At 36.2% G+C, this 23,166-nt stretch overlaps 1 protein-coding gene across 1 annotated transcript in view; it reads left to right on the top strand.

The window, feature by feature from the left end:
- LOC126412603 (protocadherin-like wing polarity protein stan) overlaps window positions 1-23,166 on the top strand; it is a 345,349-nt gene that overhangs the window by 239,496 nt on the left and 82,687 nt on the right. The window contains exons 31-36 of the mRNA XM_050082273.1: window positions 2,442-2,630; window positions 2,849-2,990; window positions 5,492-5,633; window positions 16,280-16,498; window positions 16,777-16,997; window positions 21,445-21,591. Coding sequence (XP_049938230.1) covers window positions 2,442-2,630; window positions 2,849-2,990; window positions 5,492-5,633; window positions 16,280-16,498; window positions 16,777-16,997; window positions 21,445-21,591 — 1,060 coding nt within the window. The remainder of the gene's footprint in view (window positions 1-2,441; window positions 2,631-2,848; window positions 2,991-5,491; window positions 5,634-16,279; window positions 16,499-16,776; window positions 16,998-21,444; window positions 21,592-23,166) is intronic.

Genomic DNA, 23,166 nt, shown 5'->3' with positions numbered 1-23,166 from the left:
TTGTGTGATGGCATCAGGAGTGGAATGACACTGGTGAAAATAGTCACTCTTCAACAAATGAGATAAATTTCCTGTTGGAAGTGGTCTTGCTTCAATTTTTGCTCCATTTAAGTTATTATTGATGAGGTGTATTCTGAAATTAAAGTTGGATCAGTAGAACAGTTTGTGGTACTGATGTTTTATGCGTAAGGAGGCTCCTCATATGTACAAGGGTGGTTCCATAAGTACCCGACCCAACAAAGAAAACACAAAAATTTTGGAAAAAAATGTATTTATTTTTCAGTATAATCTCCTTTCAGCTGTGTACGCTTTTCCCAGTGATGTTCAGTAAGTTTGATGCCATTTTTATAATGAGAACTGTCTAACTCCTCGAAATAGCCACTAACTGCTGACATCACGTCTCCATTTGTTGAAAATCTTTGACCACCGAGCCATTTTTTCAAGTTTGGAAACAGAAAATAATCCAAGGGAGGAAAGTCTGGTGAACAGGGTGCTTAGGGTAGCAATTCAAACATTAATTCATTAATTTTGGCCATTGCAATAACGGACTTGCGAGCCGGTGCATTGTCCTGAAGAAACAACACTTTCTTCTTGGCCAAATGCGGCCATTTTTTGCTTGATATCTTTGCCCAAATGTTGCAGTAAGTTTACATAATACTTGTCATTGATAATTTTTCCTTTTTAAAGCTACAAAATGAAAATTATCCCATGAACATCCAAAAAAACTGACGCCATGACCTTGCCTGCAGATGAAACTGTCCTCGCCTTATTTGGAGTTGGTTCTCCAATTTGTGTCCATTGTTTTGATTGTTCTTTTGTCTCAGGAGTGAAGTGGTGGACCCATGTTTCACCCTTGGTTATGAAACGGCACAAAAAATCAGCTTTGTTGCTGCGAAACTTCGCTAAAAACTTAATTGGAACGTCTTCACAAACCTTGCACACAGTTTTCTCATGTCCAAATTTTCAGATAATATGCAATGTACCATGCTTTTTGAAATTCCTACTATGTGTGCTACCTCGCGCACTGTCAGTCGACGATCATCCTGTGCCGCTTTGTGGATTTTCTTCACCATTTCTGGAGTCGTTACCTCATTTGGTCGACCACTGCGAAGCTCGTCTTGGCAGCTCGTACGGCCTCGTTTAAACTCAGCTAACCAATATTTTACTGTTGTCAATGAAGGAGCAGACTCTCCCAAAGTAGAATTCAGCTCTGCTTTAATATTGGTTGCGCTGAGGCCTTTCAAAAAAGAATATTGTATCACATAACGATGACCAATTTTCTCCATTTTCACAAGTTCACTCGCAATGTTCGCTATTGATGGCTGCCAAACAAATACTAAACAGTGTGCTGTTTTCAGACTTGAAACATATGCTTCATAGATCGTGTACTTTCTAATCCAGAGATATTTTTCAACAACAACTGCCATCTCCTGGTCAGGCCAGGTACATATGGGACCACCCTTGTAACATATCATTTTAAAGCTGTACCTCTGACGATGGGCATAACTAAAGGTCCAGAAAGTGAAAGATTGTGTAATGGAGAGATTTGTTTGTAAAGTAAGAAATATTTATGAATGAATGCAACTTCCGTGATTGTAATTCTGTCACTTAGTCATGTAGATATGCAGACTGTATACTGCTAGGAGCTTTTCAATTAGCTTGAGAAACAGAGTGAAAGAAGCTTGATTTGGAAAGATCCAATCTGAAGTACATGGAAGTACATGGTAAAACGTTGTGACAGTGTACACCACTTAACTTGACAATGTTCTAAAACCGTTAGTTTCGGATTTTGTATCAAACCAAGTAGAGCTGACCCACAGTGATAACTTATAGTGTGATTAATTCCATTTCGTAACTAAAAGATTATCTAAAAGATGAAAGGCAACACTTTCTTTTTATACTTATTTATATGAGGGTAGAAACACCTGCCGCAGTGCTTAATTGTTGATACTGAATCTTAAGGTTCTACCCAACATACAGGTATAGACTTCTCACTGAAAAAGTATTTGAAGCCACTCTGTTCGGTAGGCTGAAACTAAATATCAAATCTTGACATCTTATCCAGTGCAGTCCCCATCAATCAGTCTTTCCTTCTCATGCCATCCATTAAGTTTTCCCTGACCTGGCGTTTTGGGCGACATTTCCGAACTCTACTCCTTTTTCCAAACTTCACCAGTCCTTTTCCTTCATCCCTCTTCCATCCCCTTCAACATTCCTGCCAGAAAAAGGAGCCACTGGCTCCAAAAGCTTAATACCTTTATACATATGTTCTCCTGCCACTGCTTGGTGAATACATTTTTTGTCTGTCCATTTACATTATATTTTCAAATATCAATTCTGTTAGAATTTTTCTGAATTGATTCAAGGTCTGAATGCCAGCAAATGAATATTTAAATCATGTTTCTGTGACTCTTAATGCTGTGAAAAAAAATTATTCACAGGGGAACTGACTACACACACAAGCTTTCTTGGTAGCAGACAGGCAGTACTGAGTTACGCAGAGTATCGCAGTGTAGGTACATTGCTGCCTGAAAGATATGATGAGACTGTTGTTCGAAGATGGGGTGTTGAACTACGTGTTGGATCACCTATAATATCTCTTGCAATATTGGTACCAGTTAATGACCAAGGTATGCTTCAAACTTTATGTTTAACTGACAGTGAAATGCTAGAAGAGCTCAAATTTCAGTATTGATTTGTTTCAGTCGCTTGAATAGTGTAGCTTTTGTTTGCAGTTTAATGTATTTTTTATAAAATTGTGTACTAAAGTAGTAGTTTATTTTATTATTTCTTATGGGAATCCATTGTACAATTACAGCACTGCTTGAAAATCCATATTTCTTCACAGGTTCTGATAATAAGTACAAATCATTGACAGACAGTGGTCCTCTGCCTTCTCCTATACTGCTAAGAATGTGGCTGGATACAGATATTCAACCAATCTCTCCTCGGATAAATCCACAGTGTGTCCATTGGAGTACTGTGAAAGGGTATGTATGTGTTTTATTTCTTATTTTGTTTCTTGTTTGTTCTTCATATGTATTGTCTTAAATGCAGTAATGTGCTGACTTGATTAATCACTGATTCTTCATTTTTCATTTACTTGATTATATTGTGTTGTTTGGTGTCCCTCCTATGAAGGGTATGAAGGGATTAGAATAATTCTTCATCTGAGAAAACTTGTAGACCCAGAAGAACACACACAATTGTTTTGATTTGTGCATGCTTTTTTGTTTGTGTAGGTATCTGTTTTCACTTTTATTGTCACATACCATTTGTTTTTCTTTCTCTCCATGTACTTTTAACATTTATCATATTTGGAACAGAACAGCAATAAAAAAAAGCAGTTAATGTGTTAATCAGAGGATAGTATATTACAGTTACAGTAAATAGAATAGTAAAGAAATCTGCAAGGATTGTCTTCTCAAATATAAGCAATTGCGTTAGATTAGATCCATGTGTTCTTTCTTTGCCAGACTCACTCTCAATGATATCCTGTATTTACCAGAAAGCTATAATCTGCAGTGATAGTTCATGTTCACCTGGCAATCACATTGAAATTATGTGCTTATAATTAACCAGTTGATCCTCATATATCTAAAACATAAATTTATATCTAAAATATAAAATTAGTCTTCACTTCCATTACGCTCGTGCGTTATGTATGCATAAAAAATAGCATGTTTTGAAGGAACTGCTGACTCAACACTTCGACCAGCTAACATCCTCCAACAAATAAATTGTATTGTTTGCTTACTACCTCATATCATGTTGGTTTAAGTGGCACATGACATAGAACTTGCATTCAGGAGATCTGCGAATCGAAACTTTGTCTAGGCCATACCAATTTAGATTTTTTCTCAACATCGCAGAAAGAAAAATCGGCCTGGTGGTGAAAGACCTCCTTTTTTTTTTTTTTAGAAAACTTCAAAAGTGACTTATTTTTCTACATAGCTCCATTTTAGGTCAGTACATTGAGTGCAACAGTATTTCTGTAAGGCGACCCAAATTTTTGCAAAATATTCATTTCTGACATGCTTTAGTTGATCTTCATATAACCTACAATAATAGGCTACTGCACAGTATATTTGATATTTTTCAAAATAATTTCAATATTTGCTTTTTGTTGGCGTTCATCAGTTGTGGAAAACCTACCAAGCACTAAACTTTCTCACAGTTAATACTTCTTGTAAAGTGTAATTTAGTCACCTGTTATCGACTACCAAATTATATGCTTTCTTGACTTTTTTGTTTGCCAGTAATCATGTTTTGACATACTTGTCATATGATTATTCTTCTAGAAAATTATGGACTTTTTGAATTAATAACTCTTGAAAATAAACAAGCAGATTCCTTATGAACCTTTTTCCAGTTTAGTTGAGTGTCCCATAATGCTTTGCGTTCCAGAACAAATATTTTTCTAATGGCTTGGTGTTCAAAGTTATTAATTTGAAGGAGGTGCATGTGACACAACTACATTAAAAGCCATATAAATAAAATTTTTCTTCAGGTTGATGTCAGTTTTGATTAGTGTTGTTATTCTACTTGTACCAACATAGCAAAAACAACAGTATCCTTTCTTGGCTACTGCTGTTGAGAAATGCCTGTTCATTTTTTGTCACATCCTTTGTGCAAGTATAGACCGTTCCAGCGGTACTGTCATGATCTCTGATTTCTTGCCAGAAACATCATGAATTACATCGTACTACTTCCAGTAAGGTATTTTGCATAGTGAACACAATTTTAGATAGCGAATACAGACTGCTGTATTCTCTCTGCACTGTCAAATGATCTTGTTGTACCTAATATCAAAGTCCAGATGAAAATCTTTATTCAAACCTGATTCAGTCAACTACCATACTTCTGCGGCTACATCCTTGTATTGATTTCATTTGCAAATTTAAACTTTGAAACTGAAACTTAAATTAATTCAGTTTATATATAACCTGTGTGACAGAGAAAGTCATGATTCCCCATCATATCTGCTTCTCTAATCTGGAATCAAGAACAGTCAATGTTCGTTTTGAACTAATAGGAAGGACAGTTTATGTAAAGCAGGAATGAGTGCTCAGACTGCCTAATGAAATACAGGAAACCAGAGTTTGAGACTCTGTCTGGCAAAGTCACAGCGTTTCTAAGTTTATGTAATTGATATCATTTCACGTCATTGCATTGTTTTTGTGTTCACTGATTCATCCTCATTACCTCCATTTATTTCATATCAGTGAATTTAATTGAGTTGAAAATATTCTTATTTAAAAGTTCACTATTGTGTCTGTGTGTTTTCTGTTTTTCCCCACTATCCCACAGTTTCCACACTACTCAACAATTTCAGTTGTTCTTTTTGCATATATTGGTATCTGACTTTCCTGTTATTATTACATTAATATTATTCATCATATTCTTTTGATATGGTAACTGGAATATTATGTTACTTTCACAAATGCTGTCCAAAATTTTAATTTTGTCATGTCTTTTGATTTCCATTTAGGATTGGTGAATGGTCACGATCTGGCTGTTTGACAGACATACCTACTGACTGGACAGTTTCTATAACCAGGCCATTTCTTATTAATTGTACCTGCAATCACCTCTCAATATTTGCTGTTCTTGTAGATATTGTTGATCAACAGGTAAATATGGAAAATTAAAGTAGACCCTAGTTTCTATAAGCCCTTAACTAACATATTTAAATGCTACTACTTGTTTCTTTATGATGTTGTTGTTGTTGTTGTTAGTAATAGTAATAATATTTGAACATCTTTTTCTTTTCTTAAATGGGTTGTCCAGTGAACAATAATCATTTTGCTAAGCACTTTCCATGGTTTATATTCCAATTTAAGAAAATGTTTTACAATCTGATATGCATATAACATACATGTAAGCAAATGAATGGTGCATCATGTTAGGCAATTACGGCTTTGCAGTAGTTTTCCACATCCATGATATTACACCACTTTTCCAACAGAAAGGGAAAGAATGCAAACATGTATTAAAATGGCAAAGTGGAACACGGATCAGATCGTGGTAAGAGATGTGTCAGATATAATCGAAACAAAAACATTTCTCACCAAAAACTGTAGTACGAAACGAAATGGAGCAAGGAAAGCTGGAGTCAATGAAGTGAAGGAAAATTGTAATTATCAGTTATAATATTGACAACTGGAAACCTAAATCATAAACTTGATAGCAACAATAATAATACTGGATTATATAGTTCATATTTATGAGGTAGAAATGTATGAATATTATGGATGAATATGGGATGTATGAATATGATGGATGAATATGGGACGTGCCTCAGTGATTGAAAAGTATAAGAAGATGTAAAAAAGTAAGTTAGAGAGAGGAGAGTGCATGAATATCCAAATACGAGTAGTAACAATTCTAAGTAGAGTTGGAGACAGATGGAATGGTAAAGACAGTTGTATACCCTTCCGTCTAACATATTCCTTTGAGCTACAGTTGGCGATGAAGTCTCTCTGCACGTAGTCTGACATCGAAACATCAGCTGCTGTGTCTCAACACTATTTGTTGGTAGTGGCAAGACACAATCAGTGCCTTGTCTGTGCAATAGCAGTGTACAAACCTCCCACTATAACAGTAGCATGACCAATAAAATTATCCACAGTCTTACTCAAATTTTCTTTGAAGTTGTCTGTCACAGTAGGTTATATCATCTGCTTAGAAAGCTTGCAGAACAAAATTACATCTTTTCATCAAGTGAATTTAATTTCTCTTGATTTTTTTTTCCATTTTTTCTACAGTTTTTTATCTTCTATTTTTTTGATTCAATTTTTTCCTGCTTTAAACTGGCCCTCCTGTCTTCAAGTTTGTCAGTCTTCTTTGCTTGCTGTGTTGGTATATTATTGCTAGGGCCTGGATTTTTAGGGTTTTAAAAGATAGATTTTAGCCCTTTATTTTCTTGGACTAGCATTTTTTAGATTCAAACAAACAGTTTTAGCCCTTTTGGTGTCTTTTTAATGAAAAATAAACACTAATATTAACATGAAAAGTTTTGTTATAATTTTGACACAGTTGTTCTAGATCCTTATGGAAAATAATATTTCTTATTCTGACCCTCGAAAATGAGTGTAAACAGTTGAGATACTTACCTGTGATGCAATCTTTTCTCTTTTCATAATATTTTAACAAAAAATTTTTTACTGAAAAATTCTTTTCATATGTTACTTGCATAAGACAAACACACTTGAAATGTGTATCTGTTTGACCACAATCCCTGTCCTAACACTACAACTAACAAGAAATTTTCTGCTACATTTGGTATAGAGGTACACAATTAACGACATTTCTAAGTTTTGTAAAGTGAAACTTTTTTTCTGTAATCTCTCAGTACATTTTTGTAGGCAGAGAAAGACCTCTCTGCAGCACAAGAGATCAGTGCTACACATTTCATCGACGGAATTGCACATATTGTAGTGGTTCGAGAATTTCCACATAAATTCTAGAACCACTCGTCCTTCTGCCGTCTCAAATACATGATATTTTAAAACTAAGTGTGAGAGAACATACATACTGTGCAACACGATTGTGTGTGCAGGCTGGAAAGGAGTCAAGATCACAAGGTAGACACGACAGCACAAGTGTTTGCCGCTAGCGCCACGGAAGTTGAATTGGAAGAACAAGGATTGTTTATGTATCTTATGATGTTTTATATTGTTGATTATTGTAATGAGAAAAAAGAAGAACTGTTGAAAAATTGTCAATTGTGCGTCACGTGTTGGACTTGTTAGAAGCAAGACATTTTAAAAATTATTTGTGGTTGTTAAACCAACTCGTTTATAAATGTTAATTAAACATGTTTCTAAAGCTCGAAGTGCAAGTGAAATATGAGAAGATGAAGATATTTATATGTGGAATGTGAGAATGTTATTCTGCATAGCCCAAAAATCAGTCATTGGTGAAAACATAAAGTCTGTATATGTACTGCACACATTCTATCATCTAAAGCGTTAGAACATGGCGACCAGTGAAAAGCACTCAAAAAAATGGGTATTTTGAGAGAAAATCAAAGCAGAAGATATGATGCGTTGCCATAGCAACCAGGTATAATAAGACGAGAACTGTTTCATGGAATTGGATTCGGCCTAAAAGTTCAAATGGTGAGAATTAATAAATGCAATGAAAGAGAAGACATAAGAAAGATATTATGGTAAAAGAAAAGTGAGAAGATTTCAACATATTAGACTTAGAAGAAATATGACGATAATAATTCATCAAAGAGGATCCGGTGTTGGGAGTAAGTGGCTCTCACCCACATCGTGGGGACGCAGATGTGGAAACCAGCCGAAGTCCGATGACACCGGCACCAGTCGCTGATCACCAGTGCTGATTCCACATACGCTCGCCAACGCTGAAACCAACATTCGACACCGCTGGCAGCAGTGCTGTTCACCGGTGCTGATTATGCATCCACTCACCAACACAGCTAGAACTCTATACTGGGTGAGCGCAAAATGATGATTGTTTGAGTGTAAAGTTAAAAAGAAACTGTTTAATAATAGACTGTTAGTATAGTTATTATACTCAGTGTACAATTTTTTTTATGATTACTAGATCAAAAACTAAGAGAACTATGGATAATACACAGAGAATTGGGGAAAAACTCAGAACCAGCCATGAAAATGAAAGTGAATGAGGAGGTGCCTGACTGGTCTGAAGGAGTATATGTAATCAAAGCCCAAAGGGCAGATTCAGAGGCTTTAAGAAAAGAACTAAGTCTTAAATTAGACTCAGTAAATATTCAATTAAATAATAAATTGGATGTTCAGAATGAAATTTTAGGATTGTCAAGTGCTAAGGTAGATTCTCAAAGTAAAAACTTTAGTAATTTATGTGAAGGTATGGGAAAAATGAAGACTGAATTTGACGCTTTAACTACTAAAGTAGAAAATTTTAAAATAGATTTGAATGAGGAATTAACTAGTTCATTAAGCAGTCATGTAAACCAACTGTTCACTGACTTTAGTCAGACATAGAGTAATCAATTTCAAGACTTAGCTAAAAAGTTGGAATTGGATATTGAAGATAAACTTGGTGAAAAATTAGGATCATTTCAAAGTGTATGTAATGTTAAGTTTGATGTTGTAAAACATAGATAACACACTTTAAAAGAGAGTGTTGAGAAACAGGACAAGTTATTACAACTGGCCCAATCACAAATTTCAGGCATCAATACTTGAGTAGATAACGTGGAATGAAACTTTAAAGTGAAACTAGCAACTTCAGATATGATAAATATAAGTAGCCTGGAGGAACAGGCAGAGGAAATGATAAACCGAAAAGTTGCTGCAGTAGTAATCTCTTTGAGCGTATCTCCTGTTTTATCTTCTGAGTTTAGTAATACGAAGAGAGGTATGGATGAACTATGGAAAGGATTCAAATTTATCCAAGATAGAGTAGAAAATAGAATAACTTTACCTGATGTTATGTTACCTAGTAAAGTGATGATTGTTTTGCCATGGGAAGACTGTTACACAAAATTTAATGAGAAGTACTGGTTTGCACTTGCTCAAGTAAAGTTAATACCAGGGATCCGGGCAGAGTCACATTTATCCTCAGGGACGTTAACATCCTGTGTTAACGGGTGGAGTGACGACCTTCGGATCCAGAGTTATTTTTGGTGTTTCTTCCAAAATAGTTTTCATGCACTGAATTCCCTTCAAATCTTATTTTTAAACCATCCACTAGTCTATTACTGAAATCTTAAACTATACTATAATTTTAGTTTGTAGGAAACCAGATATGACAGTCAAATAGAAAACTTAAGAGGATCACAAATGAACAGTGATCTCTAGACACGAAATGAAATGAATATTAGTGAAAAGTATAATATGAGGGTACTATTTAAACAGAGTGATGTTGAGATGACATAAAATGAATGCAGGATGTTATGTGTGTATGACAACTATTTTATAGTAGTGTATAATTTTCTATTTGGTACAGATTATTTTATACCTTTTATGAAATGTGATGTAAATGGGAGGGTTTGTATAATTTTTGAACTGGGTGGGTATTGTAGATTAAAACATGATCTACACCAACATATAAATCGTGGCTAACACAGAACACACACACCACACCTTTCAAACAACCCTCGCACACAAGTGCGACTGATTCTTCACCATTTGCCGTTCCATAGGGGTTGCTAAGATTTTCTTTGGGGACCTCAAGGGTGAAGGTGAGAATGGCCGTTCTGTAGGAGATATTTAACACCATACCTCCTCTGGCTTCTCACTCAAGTACCAGTGAGGCAGGGATCCTGGGGAAGGGAGATGGGGGATGGGAAGGGTTTCCTGTCTTTGGGCCTATCTTCCTTCTCTTCTTCAATCTTAGCAACCATTTCTATTTTTTTCCTTTCTTACTTCTCTTTTGGGTATCTGCCTATTTTTTCCCTCTTTCCATATTCATCTACTTCTGTCACAGAAGTCCTTCATATTCTCCGTGGTTTCCAATAACCTACAACTTATCTCCAGATAAGAAGGCTGAAGAATCAGGCTGCACAAACACACATCATCATACACAAAGATATATGAGTACGCAAACAATGAAACTACTAAGTAGAAACCTGTCGAGAGAAATGAACCGTCAATTGTTGTAGGGGGAAGGTATGTGTACATCAGGAAATATGTACACATTGTTTTTTATTTTAACAATTCTACATCGCACGTATATATAGGAAAATATATATATGTCTAAAAACAAAGATGATGTGACTTAACAAAAGAAAGCGCTGGCAGGTTGATAGACACACAAACAAACACAAACATACACACAAAATTCAAGCTTTTGCAACCAACAGTTGCTTCATCAGGAAAGAGGGAAGGAGAGGGAAAGATGAAAGGATGTGGGTTTTAAGGGAGAGGGTAAGGAGTCATTCCAATCCCGGGAGTGGAAAGACTTACCTTAGGGGGGGAAAAAAGGGCAGGTATACACTCGTGCTCACACACACACACACACACACACACACACACACACACACACACACACATATTCATACGCACATACACAGTCACAAGCAGACATTTGTAAACGCTATGTATATACATATGAGAACTACAATGATTTTATATCACATATATACATAAGTATAGAAAACTATGATGATTTTACAAGGAGTATACATAAGAAGGAGGCATGAGCAATGAAGGAGAACACAAGCCAGATTGGAGTTAATTTTGGAGCTTAATTAAGTAAAGTCAGTGTAGCAAATACTCTGATGGAGTGATGTGTCATAGAATAGCGGGACTTGATCATTAGGTATAGACATATTATCTACTGTGAGTTGAATAATATGAGTAGACATAGTATCTACTAAAGATGACAGAAGTTGAAAAGTAGAGAAGGACTGTAGGGTATTAAATGAATTATTGAGAAGTGAGTGTGAAGTGTTAAATAGATTTTTATTTTTACCAGGGAATATTTAAGTATAGTATACATGAAGATGTATAATAGGGCAATGAACCATGAGGCCTATTCATAAGGGATAAGGGGGCTGTACCCGACATTGGCTAAGGATATAGGCCAGGCATACCTACATGGAGATAGGATGACCTGTGGCCTGAAGAATAGGGATTTGTTATAAAGGGGCATACCTACCAGAATGTACGGAGGAAGTGCACTCATACGGTCAACCCACATGTAAGGTATAGGTACTGATCTTAGGGGAAAGGAACAGTATTGTGACAGAAGTCACACATTTTTATGGGAATTTTTCTGGTAAGTTTGAATTCTATATTCCGCTAGCATTATTATGATTTATGTGAGTTTACGAGGGTCGAAAAGAACACGTTCATTTGCCCAGAGTTCCTCTAGACTACAAACAGTCTATAATTAATGAGACTATTACGTACTAAAGAAGCAGTACAAAGAATTAGAATAAAAAGTAAAATACTAAAGTGTCATGAACACCTGTAGCGTATGGTTGGAAACCCAAAGGTTTAGGCCTCACGACTCCTAGATATAAAAGAATTGACTCCAACATTGAGTGAAGTACTCCTGTTTTATAATAAAAGTAAAATGAAAAAAGAAAAACTAAATAGTAAATAAAAGGGTTATGCATGGTTAATAAAAAAAAATGTGGGATGCATACTTTTGAAATGTGAATTGTTGTAATATGTAATATTAATGTACATAATGATTATGTATAAAATATTTCATGTTCGAACTGAGAGGAGGGACATGTAGTGAGAGGAGGGACATGTAGTGATTTGAGAAATTCTGCATAAATTCTAGGACCATTCGTCCTTCTACCATGATATTTTAAAAATAAGTATGAGAGAATGTACATACTGCGCGACCCATGTTTGTGTGCGCAGGCTGGAAAGGAGTCACGAGCACAAAGTAGATGCGACGGTCAAATGGCATCAACAAGTGTTTGCTGCTCGTGCCGTGGAAGTCATATTGGAAGAACAAGGAGTGTTTATGTATTTTATGGTGTTTTATATTGTTGATTATTATAAAGAGAAAAAAGAAGAACAGTTGAAAAATTGTTACTTGTACTTCACGTGTTGGACTTACTAGAAGCAAGACATGTTCATAAATTATGTGGTTGTAAAGAAATACACTGCTTGCAAATGTATTTAATCGGATTTGACGTGAGATAAGTCGGTTGACTTGCATGAGTTTAAATATTTATATGTGGGAAATATTGAATTTGTTCTCTGTGGAAGTTGAAATATACTATGAGTTAAAAGTATTCTTCGACTACTAAATTATTTCAAAAATAGAGAGAGAGTCTTATAAATTCTCGTAACCAGCATTATTCTTCGGAGAAGAAGTTTTTTGGAATGAGATTTTCACTCTGCAGCAGTGTGTGTGCTGATATGAAACTTCCTGGTAGATTAAAACTGTGTGCCGGACAGAGACTCGATCTCGGGACCTTTGCCTTTCACAGGCAAGTGCTCTACCATCTGAGCTACACAAGGCTCTGCTTCCATACCACTGCTTCTGCATACTAACATACTGGAATGTTGACCGTCATCCAGGAAGTTTCTACAGTTTGACACACTGCCACATGACTACAGATGGGCATCGGTCACTGACTGCTGTCAGCTCAGGTCCCACTGTGCCAGATTCACCAGCTGAGTGTGCTGCCTTCTCAGCTGTGCATCACATGCTGCGCTGCCTTGCCACCTGCTTCAAAAGTGAATATTACAAGGGGACACTAAACCATACCAGAGATGAGGATGCACCTGAATGACTGTCCAAGTTGAATGAATTAATGGAGAACTGCTTATGTTCACGGTTTTTGTTTCTACAGCTACCCACATCATCACTCCCAACCCATCAAAAAGCCCCTTTGATAGTGCAGCTGGGGACCGAGTCCATCTGGACACACAAGAAGACGGCCCCCACCAACTGGTTGTGATCATTTTCACCCACAGTCCACTAAACATGCAATAGTTTCTTTTTCATTTAAAGAAAGAGAAAGAACTCAGTGAATGCTGTTTAAGGAGAGTAATCCTCAAAATGCCTACAATGCAGTGATTTCTTCTTCATCCAAGGAAAGAGAAAGAGAAGAAAAATTTGATAAACCAAAGAAGGAATATGAGTGACAGCATCATGTGCAGAATGAGCTGGAGCATTTTCAAGGAGTAAAAAATGCTTCCTGTAACAGCTGTGGATGTTGCTTTGGCTTGACAATCTCTCAGGAGATTTTACTAGTGAGTTTCTGAACGCTTTGCATATTACAAGTAAAATATGTTAGCACCACACCATGGCAGTTGACCCCCCCCCCCCCCCCCCACTAAAAAAAAACTCCGCATCTCTGTGCCTGATTATAGTTGAATATTTGCCTTTTTTGGCGATGGTGGACCAATGTTTCCACTGCTTGCTTAGCTTATTTGCCTTAGTACCATAATATAACAACACATCCAGCACTTTTCACTTGTGATTAGGCAGCTAAAGGTGTCTTCTGAATTGACATAACACAGCTGCAACATTTCCACAGCTGCCCCAGTTCGACATTCTTTTTGAATGAGTTTGAGTTGTCATTGAACACAGCAGGTGATGATCTCTGTCATGTTGAAAACATCGTGCAACATATTGAAGACTGATTTTAATTTTTTCCACTATCGCTTCAATTGTCATGCGCCAGTCTTCAAGTACCAAGACCTTCACTTCTCTTGGGATTCCTGGTTGTTCACAAAGAGATAGTCTGCCACTTTGTTCTTCATCTTTCATACTTGTTTGACCACTGGAACCTTCTCCGCCACCATATCACTGTATCACATGATGGTACATTGTTGCTGTAGACTTCTATCAGCTCAGCATGATTAGTTGTGCGTTGTTTTCCTTCAAACGCAGAGAATGAATTACACACAATACTCTACATTTTAGTGAGCTGCACCTTTTGTTTTGCCTCCTCTAGCAGCATACTAAAGTACTACTGTATGGGAATTTAGTTGTGCTCCGGGATAGCAGATGTGTATCTGCAAACAAACAAAAAATTAATTACATAATTATTTTTTTCAAAGTGAAAATTAAAACTGTGTGACTACTCCTTCTATTGAGCAGTTTCCTGCATGCATGTCAATATTCTACAAGAAATAAATATGTGAAAACCATCATTGTAACTTTTTTCCTCACTGAAAGTGCACTAATATCATCGTCTCGACCATTTTTGAATGTGAGGAATTATTTTCTTTTACTTTTTTTTGAAAAATATGTAAAAATCTGCCAACCGGTTGCATAGGTTTTCTCTATACTTTGACCAGGTTTCGTCACCTCTAAGGGTGACCTCATCAGAAGGTAAGGTAATTACCTAAAATGAATGTCAGATTAAATATCTTATCTAATAAAAGTTTACATTAATATAAACAAGTGTAAAACAAATAGTACTTACATGAAGAACATATCGTCAAAGATGTACAGTGATTTAAGAGCTGAGTTGCTCAAGTCATACATAGGGCACTTTTTTTGCTAAATGACATAAAATTTTGCAATCCATCTCCACCTTTGAAACTGAGTCTCTGTTCAGCTACAGCTGTGGGGATAGTAGACAAACTAAAAATTAAAGATGGCACCTGCAATATAAGACTGTACACAAACTTCATTCCATAGAATATTGGTTGCTATGCAGTGGCGTAACAACAGTAACTGACACCCAGACTGACTTCAGATTTGCCCCCACTTGCTTCCTGCTGACATCTCCCTCTCTTCTTCTTCTTCTTCTTCTTCTTTTTACCCATTGAATTCAGTTTGCTACTTATTCTGTTTATTTGTTTATCGATCTCAACATTACTTTAAAATGGTGTAAAAGGTACATATTGCAATAATTGGTTTTTGTATGGCACAATTCAAAGCACTGAGTAACATACAGTCAAAGTCACATTACGTGTAACAATGTTGTGATAAATTTTTCATTGCTTCATTGCCAACCAGTGCAAATCTGTAATTAACAAAATAACAAATGCAGATATACTCTTTATACTTTTGTTACCTTGGCTCATTTGGTGCACTAAGGGTAGCTCCATCTAGAAATTAAAAACCAGAAACAAGTGTCTCCGTACGTGGGAGACGTGAGTTTGTTCGTCAGTATAGTCCAATCTGAACTGCATGATTTTCTTTCACTCATCTTATCCCCCTCACATTTAAGTGACAACCTGTCCATTTCTTTCCTCCTCCTCCTCCTCCTCCTCCTCCTCCTCCTTCTCTTTCTATCTCTCCATCTTCTTTTCTTTTACCCTTCCTCATTGATTCCACCTGTCACAAATCTGTGCCACGGAAAATTGTGTCCAGGACACATGTTCCAGCTGCCGCATCCTAGTTACGCCACTGTTGCTGCAACCAGAATGAAGGTAGCTGAAAGTATAAACATAAATTAAGATTTTATCAATGAACTTTTCTACTTATTGTGTTAAGGTCCAGGTTCTTTGTGTCAACTTTCGAAATAATCTTACATTGTTAAGATCCTATTAAGAATGATGTGTACCTGTATTTTATTCTGGAACATGATTCCTGCCAGCCACAACACTATACCTTTGTGAAGACTCTGCAACTCATAAGAATTATCATAACCCCTAACAATATCCAAATGTAATGTTCAAGGCCCGAATACATCTATTATTTTTAATAAAAAATTAATGCTAGTGGCTTATACTTTTACACAGAGAATAAAATATGATGTTAAAGGACTAGCTGATTGTCTAAACAGTGGTCTTACTTTTTTAAAATAATTGGCATTGTATGCTAGTTGTGTTTCATTGTACCACTGTTATTGTACGTGTTTCCATTTAAGTTTTTTCTTTTTTTGCAGTACGTACCTGAACCATCTATTGGAGAAGATATTGCAACTTATACGGGGTTCTGCCTTTCTTTAATGATTCTTCTTGTGTCATTAATTACATTATCCCTACTTCGTGGTGTGGCAACAAATTCCAACTCAATTCATCAAAATTTGATACTTTGTGTGTTTTTGGCAGAACTTTTATTCTTTGTAGCATTAAAAGCACGCCGAACCATAGTGCAGAAAGAGGTCAGTATGTAAATTTCTTTCTGTACAGTTTTTGCATTTTTCTAGCATAAAAATAATGTAATCAAAATATAAGAGGGAACCCTGAGTGGTTTTGAACTGCTTTTGTATTGAAAGATCTTGAAGTGTAAAGACTAAGTTTAATGTAGGCAATGGGGCGGGAGGGGGGGGGGGGGGGGCTTTTCAAATTAAGATTATAAAAAGTAATTCTCGTATAATAAATTAAATACTTGGAACACCAAATCATTGTTCTTATAATTTTTCACACTTGTTGTTTTCAGGTGCCCTGTAAATTGATTGCAATGTCACTACATTACCTGTGGCTGACTGCTTTTAGCTGGACATTAGTAGACTCACTGCATTTATATCGAATGCTCACTGAGATGCGTGATGTAAATCATGGGCAAATGCGATTTTATTATAGCATTGGTTATGGATTACCAGCTGTTATTGTTGGGTTATCGATTGGTGTAAGAGCTGATCAGTATGGAAATATTTATTTGTGAGTATTTACTGCCTCTTTAACATTTGCTGTCTTCACACAAAACTTAATAAATCTATTCAAATAATTACTGTTGTTACTTGAATCTAATTACAGAAATTTGATGGGGAATCACAAGGTAATGAAGATGAACTTTTATACTTGTATGTTCCTGCCATTTTGAGACTGATACTTCACATCTTAACTGAGTATTTGTGTTGTATATATGTAACCTAATCTCACAACTTAGATTGGATATGTGCATACCTGTATCTATAGCTACTTGTATCAAGGGAAAATTCAGTTGAGAAAACCAATAAATTATGAAACAGAGTTTCTGGCCAGTTCTTACCTTCAGAATGCAAAATGTTGAGTAATGTCAGTAGACATGTATAGAAGTAAAAGTGACTATATTACCCTAGCTTTCAGAAGTGTTAGTTCCTTCCCCAGGGAAGAGAGGAGGATATGTTGGGAGAGTTTAAAAAGAAAGGCATTTCACTCAGATTCAAGGTTGAGACCCAAAATTAACAGTTGGCCCCCTCATCCTTGGAGTCTGGGTGACTTGACCCCAACTTATAAGGTACCAATTATTGAACTATAGGGGGAAAAAAAAAAAAAAAAAAAAAAAAAACGTAAGTTAGTTACAAACTACAACGTGCACGCACTTTATTCAACATGTGAAATTCTTACAGATATTTGGATTTAAGTTATGACATGTTCAAAATGCCTGCCATCATTGGCAATGATGTGGCGCAGATTAATAGCGAAATTCTGTGTAATCCACTGAAGTGCTGGAACATCGATGCTGTTGATGATCTTCTGAATGTCTATTTTCAACTCAGCAATGGTTTTGGGGTTATTGCTGTACACCTTGTCTTTAATATAGACCCACAAAAAGGAGTTGTATGGGTTCAGATCCAGAGAATATGGCAGCCAGCTGAGGCCCATGCCAATGGCCTCTGTGTATCTGTGTACCTCAGAGACAGAACGCGGTCCGCAAAGGCTACTCCGGGGCAACAGACACACTCCTGCTTCGATGGGGTCGAGCTCCGTCTTGTATGAACCACATCTTGTTGAAGTCAGGGTCACTTTGGATAATGCGGATGAAATCATCTTCCAAAACATTCATGTATCGATTGGTAGTCGCAATTCCATCAAGGAATATCGCACCACTTATTCCATGACTGTACATTGCAAACCATTGAGGGTGGGGAGACTTCTCGATCATGAAATGCAGATTCACAAGCCCCCACATGTGCCAGTTTTGTTTATTGACAAACCCATCCAAATGAAAGTGGACTTTGTCACTAAACCAAACCATGTCTGTGCATATTAATTACCGTCATGCCTCACAGGCAACCTTGCAGTTTGAATGGTCTAACACAAACTGTTCAGAAGTTATGACAATTTTATTTCATATAGTTCAATAATTGTCACCCTGTATCTTCTCAAGGAAGGAACTAATATTTCTAAAAACTAGGATAGTGTTTCCATGTTTACCTGTCAGGCATGCATATTGGTAGTACTAAACAATTTGCCTTTATGACTGGCTGGGTAAGTCAGTATGGAAGATTGCAGGAAGTTAATGGCACACAACCTCCAATAGGACCATGCCTGCCAAAGAACTGTGGTGTTCAGACAAAACTTGGGTTTGATGACAGCTTACCTATTAATTTATTACTTTCCTTTATAGTTGTCTGCACAGTTGTGATTTCTTAATTGATAAAATAGCTGTAGCAGACTATAAGACATGGAAATTTGACTGCTGGGTTTACTTCACTTATAAATGGAATGGCAGGGGGTAATTTCTTGTCAGCGGCAGTGCCAAGAGATTCTGACCACAAGGTCAGTTAAGCAATAATTGGCAAAGAAATGAGTTATGACCATGTCAGAGGAACTATTTTAGCCAGGATAGCTCTTTGTATTGGGCAATAAGCATTTTTCACATGGACATTGACAGTATCTTGAGAATTCTTGTGTTTTTGATGTACTGGTTTACTGTACTATTAAGGCATACAAACTCAAATTGTAATGTTTATTACAGACATGTTTTCTTTGTTAACTTTTATCTCTGTACTGCAGTGCATTGTGTTTAGTAATGCAAACTGCCTTTTATATTGATAGCAAGTCTCTAGTATGAATAAGAGAAACTTTCATGAGTGAATGATATTGGAGACAATTACATTGTACGCATTTCTGCAACAGTGAGCTCCATTCTTTCCTTGATGCCAGTCATCATGAGGAAATTTTATTGGTGTTGGGTCGCAGCTTGGAGGTAGGAACAGACAGCCTTAAACAGTAATTAGTGTTGACAAAATCTTATCTGAAGTGGGTTTTATTCTTCAAGTCACTTAATTTGCTGGAGGTTGCAGCCTATGAGAGGGTCATACATCAAAACACTGTACACAGGATATAATGTCTTAAGTCCTGATATTGTCACTGCTCTTTTGTGAAACTTTTGTGCCTATAATCCAGTCATCTGTTCGATTTGAGAGAGGGCAGGCTCAGCAAGATTAAAGTTTCTGATTCACTTCTAAAATGTCTTTCACTGCTTAGAGACACTCATTCTTAAGGATTTCCTGTTGGATATTGCTATCAATGTACTGGGGTAACCGGTAATATGCAGCGCATCTGGTTAACAGACCATGCTAGTTCGGTGAAATCTGATCTTCCCAGTACTGATAAATACTAAAGGATGCCTAGTGTCACCAGGAAGCATCAGCAAACATTTTGCTTCTTACAAAAGTTGTTCTTCATAATGTGATATATCAGTCCTAGACATTTGATGCAAAGTCTTTGAAACATTGTGTAGATACATTTGCAGAATCGAAGCTGTGATGCTGTGTCGTGAGTTATGCCTGAATAACTCAATCAATAAGAACAATACTCTCCAAAAGGCAACAGTTCTGCAGTTTGAGTCATGATCTAGCCTAGAGCTTTAATCTGTCATGACCTTTACAAACCAGAGATGTTGAGGTCTAGCTGTAGAAAGTGGGGAAGAAGATTAAGGGAGCATGTCGCCTGAAGTCATGAGAGAAAAATTAGATGTTAAAGAACAAAATTTAGGAAACAAGGGTGTGCAAAGAATGAAAACAAAATTCTTATATCAGTACAGTTAATCATCTACTCAGATACTAATGAACCCTGCACAGTTCAGAGATGGGTTCTATATGGCTCCCGAAGTTATTGTTATGTCAAAATTTTGTGGTGTATTAATGAAGGTATCAGAAAGCTTGGATTGTAGTAGTCACTGGTGACATGGGAAGCTATTTACTGTCTTAGTTATATGTTTTTATTGTTCCTTGGTGAGACAGTTTTGTACATGGTGCCCTAGATTTTCTTGTATATTTTCTAGTGAGCTATCATGTTCATTAACGTGAACAGAGTACTCAACAGGGGTAATCAAGTGGTCTGCACTTCCTAAACATTCATACTGTTTGTTATCATAAGCATTATGAGAGTCTGAAGCATAAACTACCAGAAATCAGTAAGAAATGTATTCACATTGACAGACATCAGTACCCAATATATATTCATATTGAATCCAAGCCCAAGTGAAACTAATTGTGCACAATCTGTTGAATAGTGGAGGTAGCACGTACCATGCATTCTCTGCTGTGTTAGCCCATATACAGTAACAGGCAGGTGATGGACTTCCTACATCGCATGGGCTTATGGCAGGTATGGCCACAATACCATTGTGTATCTGTGGTCTCTGCCGTGCCCTCGCTGTTTATGGTCATCCTGTTGTGGTGCTAGCCCATCTCCTCCTTCAGTAGCTCACCGTTTGCTGTTGTAATTACCCAGCTCTAGTTATAGTTCCATATTTACATCCACTTCTTCGGACTAGGCTACTAGTGTTGTAATTATAGAATCATATCATTTTGGTGTTTCAAAGAACTTTGTGCAAGTCCCATTGAGTTGAATCCCAGCATTATAAAATAATTGTTCAAAATACATTTGGGTACAGCGAGCAATAAAAGATGTTTGATGGTCTTTAGCTTTCAATCTCTTATATTAAATAAAATATTTTTCTTGGTTTGATTTCTCCATGCTACATTCTTTTGATTTATCTTCTTTCACAATTTAATTCCTTATAAAATGTGATTTTTTTCAAAGACTTTTGACCATCACAACTTGAAATTTTCATCATCCAAGTAGTTATTGCTTGTGTTGTGAAACTTGCAGTTTAAGTTACTCTTATTTTTATGTGTGTTCTAGTGTACTAATTAAATTTTATTCTGTGATAATTGAGTACTGTCCATGCATTGAGTAACAGTTACCTTTATAAATTTGATCTACTTGAACTATAGGAATATTAGTATCTGATCTACGTCAAGTGCTAAATTCTGTTGTTTGTCTTTCAATTTTGTCAAAATTGAAGTGCTGTTGACTTCTTAATTAAATAGTTCTTTGTTATCAGGACAATAGTACCACAATGATTGTGTGAATACTTTTAAATTTTCAGTTGCTGGCTGTCTCTGTATGAATCTGTTATATGGAGTCAGATTGGACCTATTTGTGTTTTTGTCACATGCAACGTGGGGATTTTGATGCTTTCTATTCGTGCTGCATTTACTTTGAAGGACCATGTTCTTGGATTTGGAAATTTACGGTAATTTTTGTACATTCATAAGATGTCATAATACTATGCTACTACAAAAGAAATATTCATATTTTGCTGTGCTTACTAAGTTATTAGATAAACTTGATTATGCAAAGAAAAATTGATAATTGCCAGAGAACATCACACTGAAAGGAATACATGCTTCTTGCAGCACATAAGGTAAACTCACAAAAGAAAGAAAAATTTTATAATAGTGACAGTTCAAAAATAGAGGATACTGGGTATGTGAAGTATGAAATAATCTGAAAGAAACAGATCAAGGATAAAAATAATTTTAAAGTATTAGGGTAGAAATAAAAATAAATTCCTTTGTTTTTATGATGGTGAATTTCAGACTTTGTACAATTATTGTCAGACAATGTTGAAATATCCAATCTATTTAATACTTGTGTGTATACAATGTGTTGCTTATGACCTACATATTGTGTCAATCTGTATCTCAAGAACAGTAATATGGGTCTTCGAGATAGACAAAATTAATTTCATGTTAACCTTGGCGGCACACATAGTGTTTTCTGATAGACGGTTTGGAGTAATTTTACCTTTTGTACTGTCCTGTTCTTGAATTAGCAAATGAATCGCTATCCATATGAGCAACACTGTACTTGGACTTCTGTAAATTTGTCTAAATATCAATGTATGTCTTTTGGTCACTGGCCTTATTAAGGAGTCAACTGAATATATGCTACTCTTCATTTTATTTGTTATAGGATCAGTATTATAACACACAGCTACGAAGACTATACATTAGCAAGCTATGTGTATTGTAGTATGATAGCCATAAATCTTCATCAGACAACACTTCTACTGAGTGTAGTACAACCAGTATTCACTGATGGGATCACAAACACTACGTTTCGCAAGAACTTCGGCCTTAATAATGCATAATATAACGAACAAATTGTCTACACCAGATGTAGCGTTTCAGCACAAAACATTATTGGTAGCTCTTGTTGTGTTTTGGATTACTCACATTGCTCTGATTCACCCACCCTAGAGAACCAACATTAATCACAGGTAATAGAGCTTTACAAGATGTTGTGATGAGATAAAATTATTCAGTTGAAATATTGTGTTACTTGAGGCATCTGCAATCATACAGTGCTGCACGTAACAGTTAGCCATGCCAACAACAAATGTAGTGCGCCGTCATAATGTTTGCATAAGAGCGAAATGCTAAATCTTTACTGACTGCTTTTCTTTTAGCAGATCACAGGATCTTGTCATGTGATCTCTCCTACAGTCCAACTGTTTCAAGGACTGTGGTTACTTTGACTTCAGCCTTTTCTATGCTCAACTTTCAAGGTTAATTACTCACATATTGCGCTTACAACACATACATGGTTCATTTGATAACTTCGCAAAACTATTCAAGGATAAGAACATATGACTGAAAAATTAATCTGCTCATAACTAGTCTAGTCACTTATGACCAGATGCTGTGCAGAATACCTCTCGTATAATCATATCACCCAAACAAATGAAATAATAATTTGACAATAATGTAATTTGTTAATGCAACTTTCCATCATCAGTATAATAAGACTCTGTTGCCTAAATAAT

This window comes from Schistocerca serialis, chromosome 1 (assembly GCF_023864345.2).
Source record: "Schistocerca serialis cubense isolate TAMUIC-IGC-003099 chromosome 1, iqSchSeri2.2, whole genome shotgun sequence".
NCBI classification, from domain to species: domain Eukaryota; kingdom Metazoa; phylum Arthropoda; class Insecta; order Orthoptera; family Acrididae; genus Schistocerca; species Schistocerca serialis.
The sequence above is the reverse complement of the archived record's forward strand: the minus strand, read 5'-3'. Positions and strand labels throughout refer to the sequence as shown.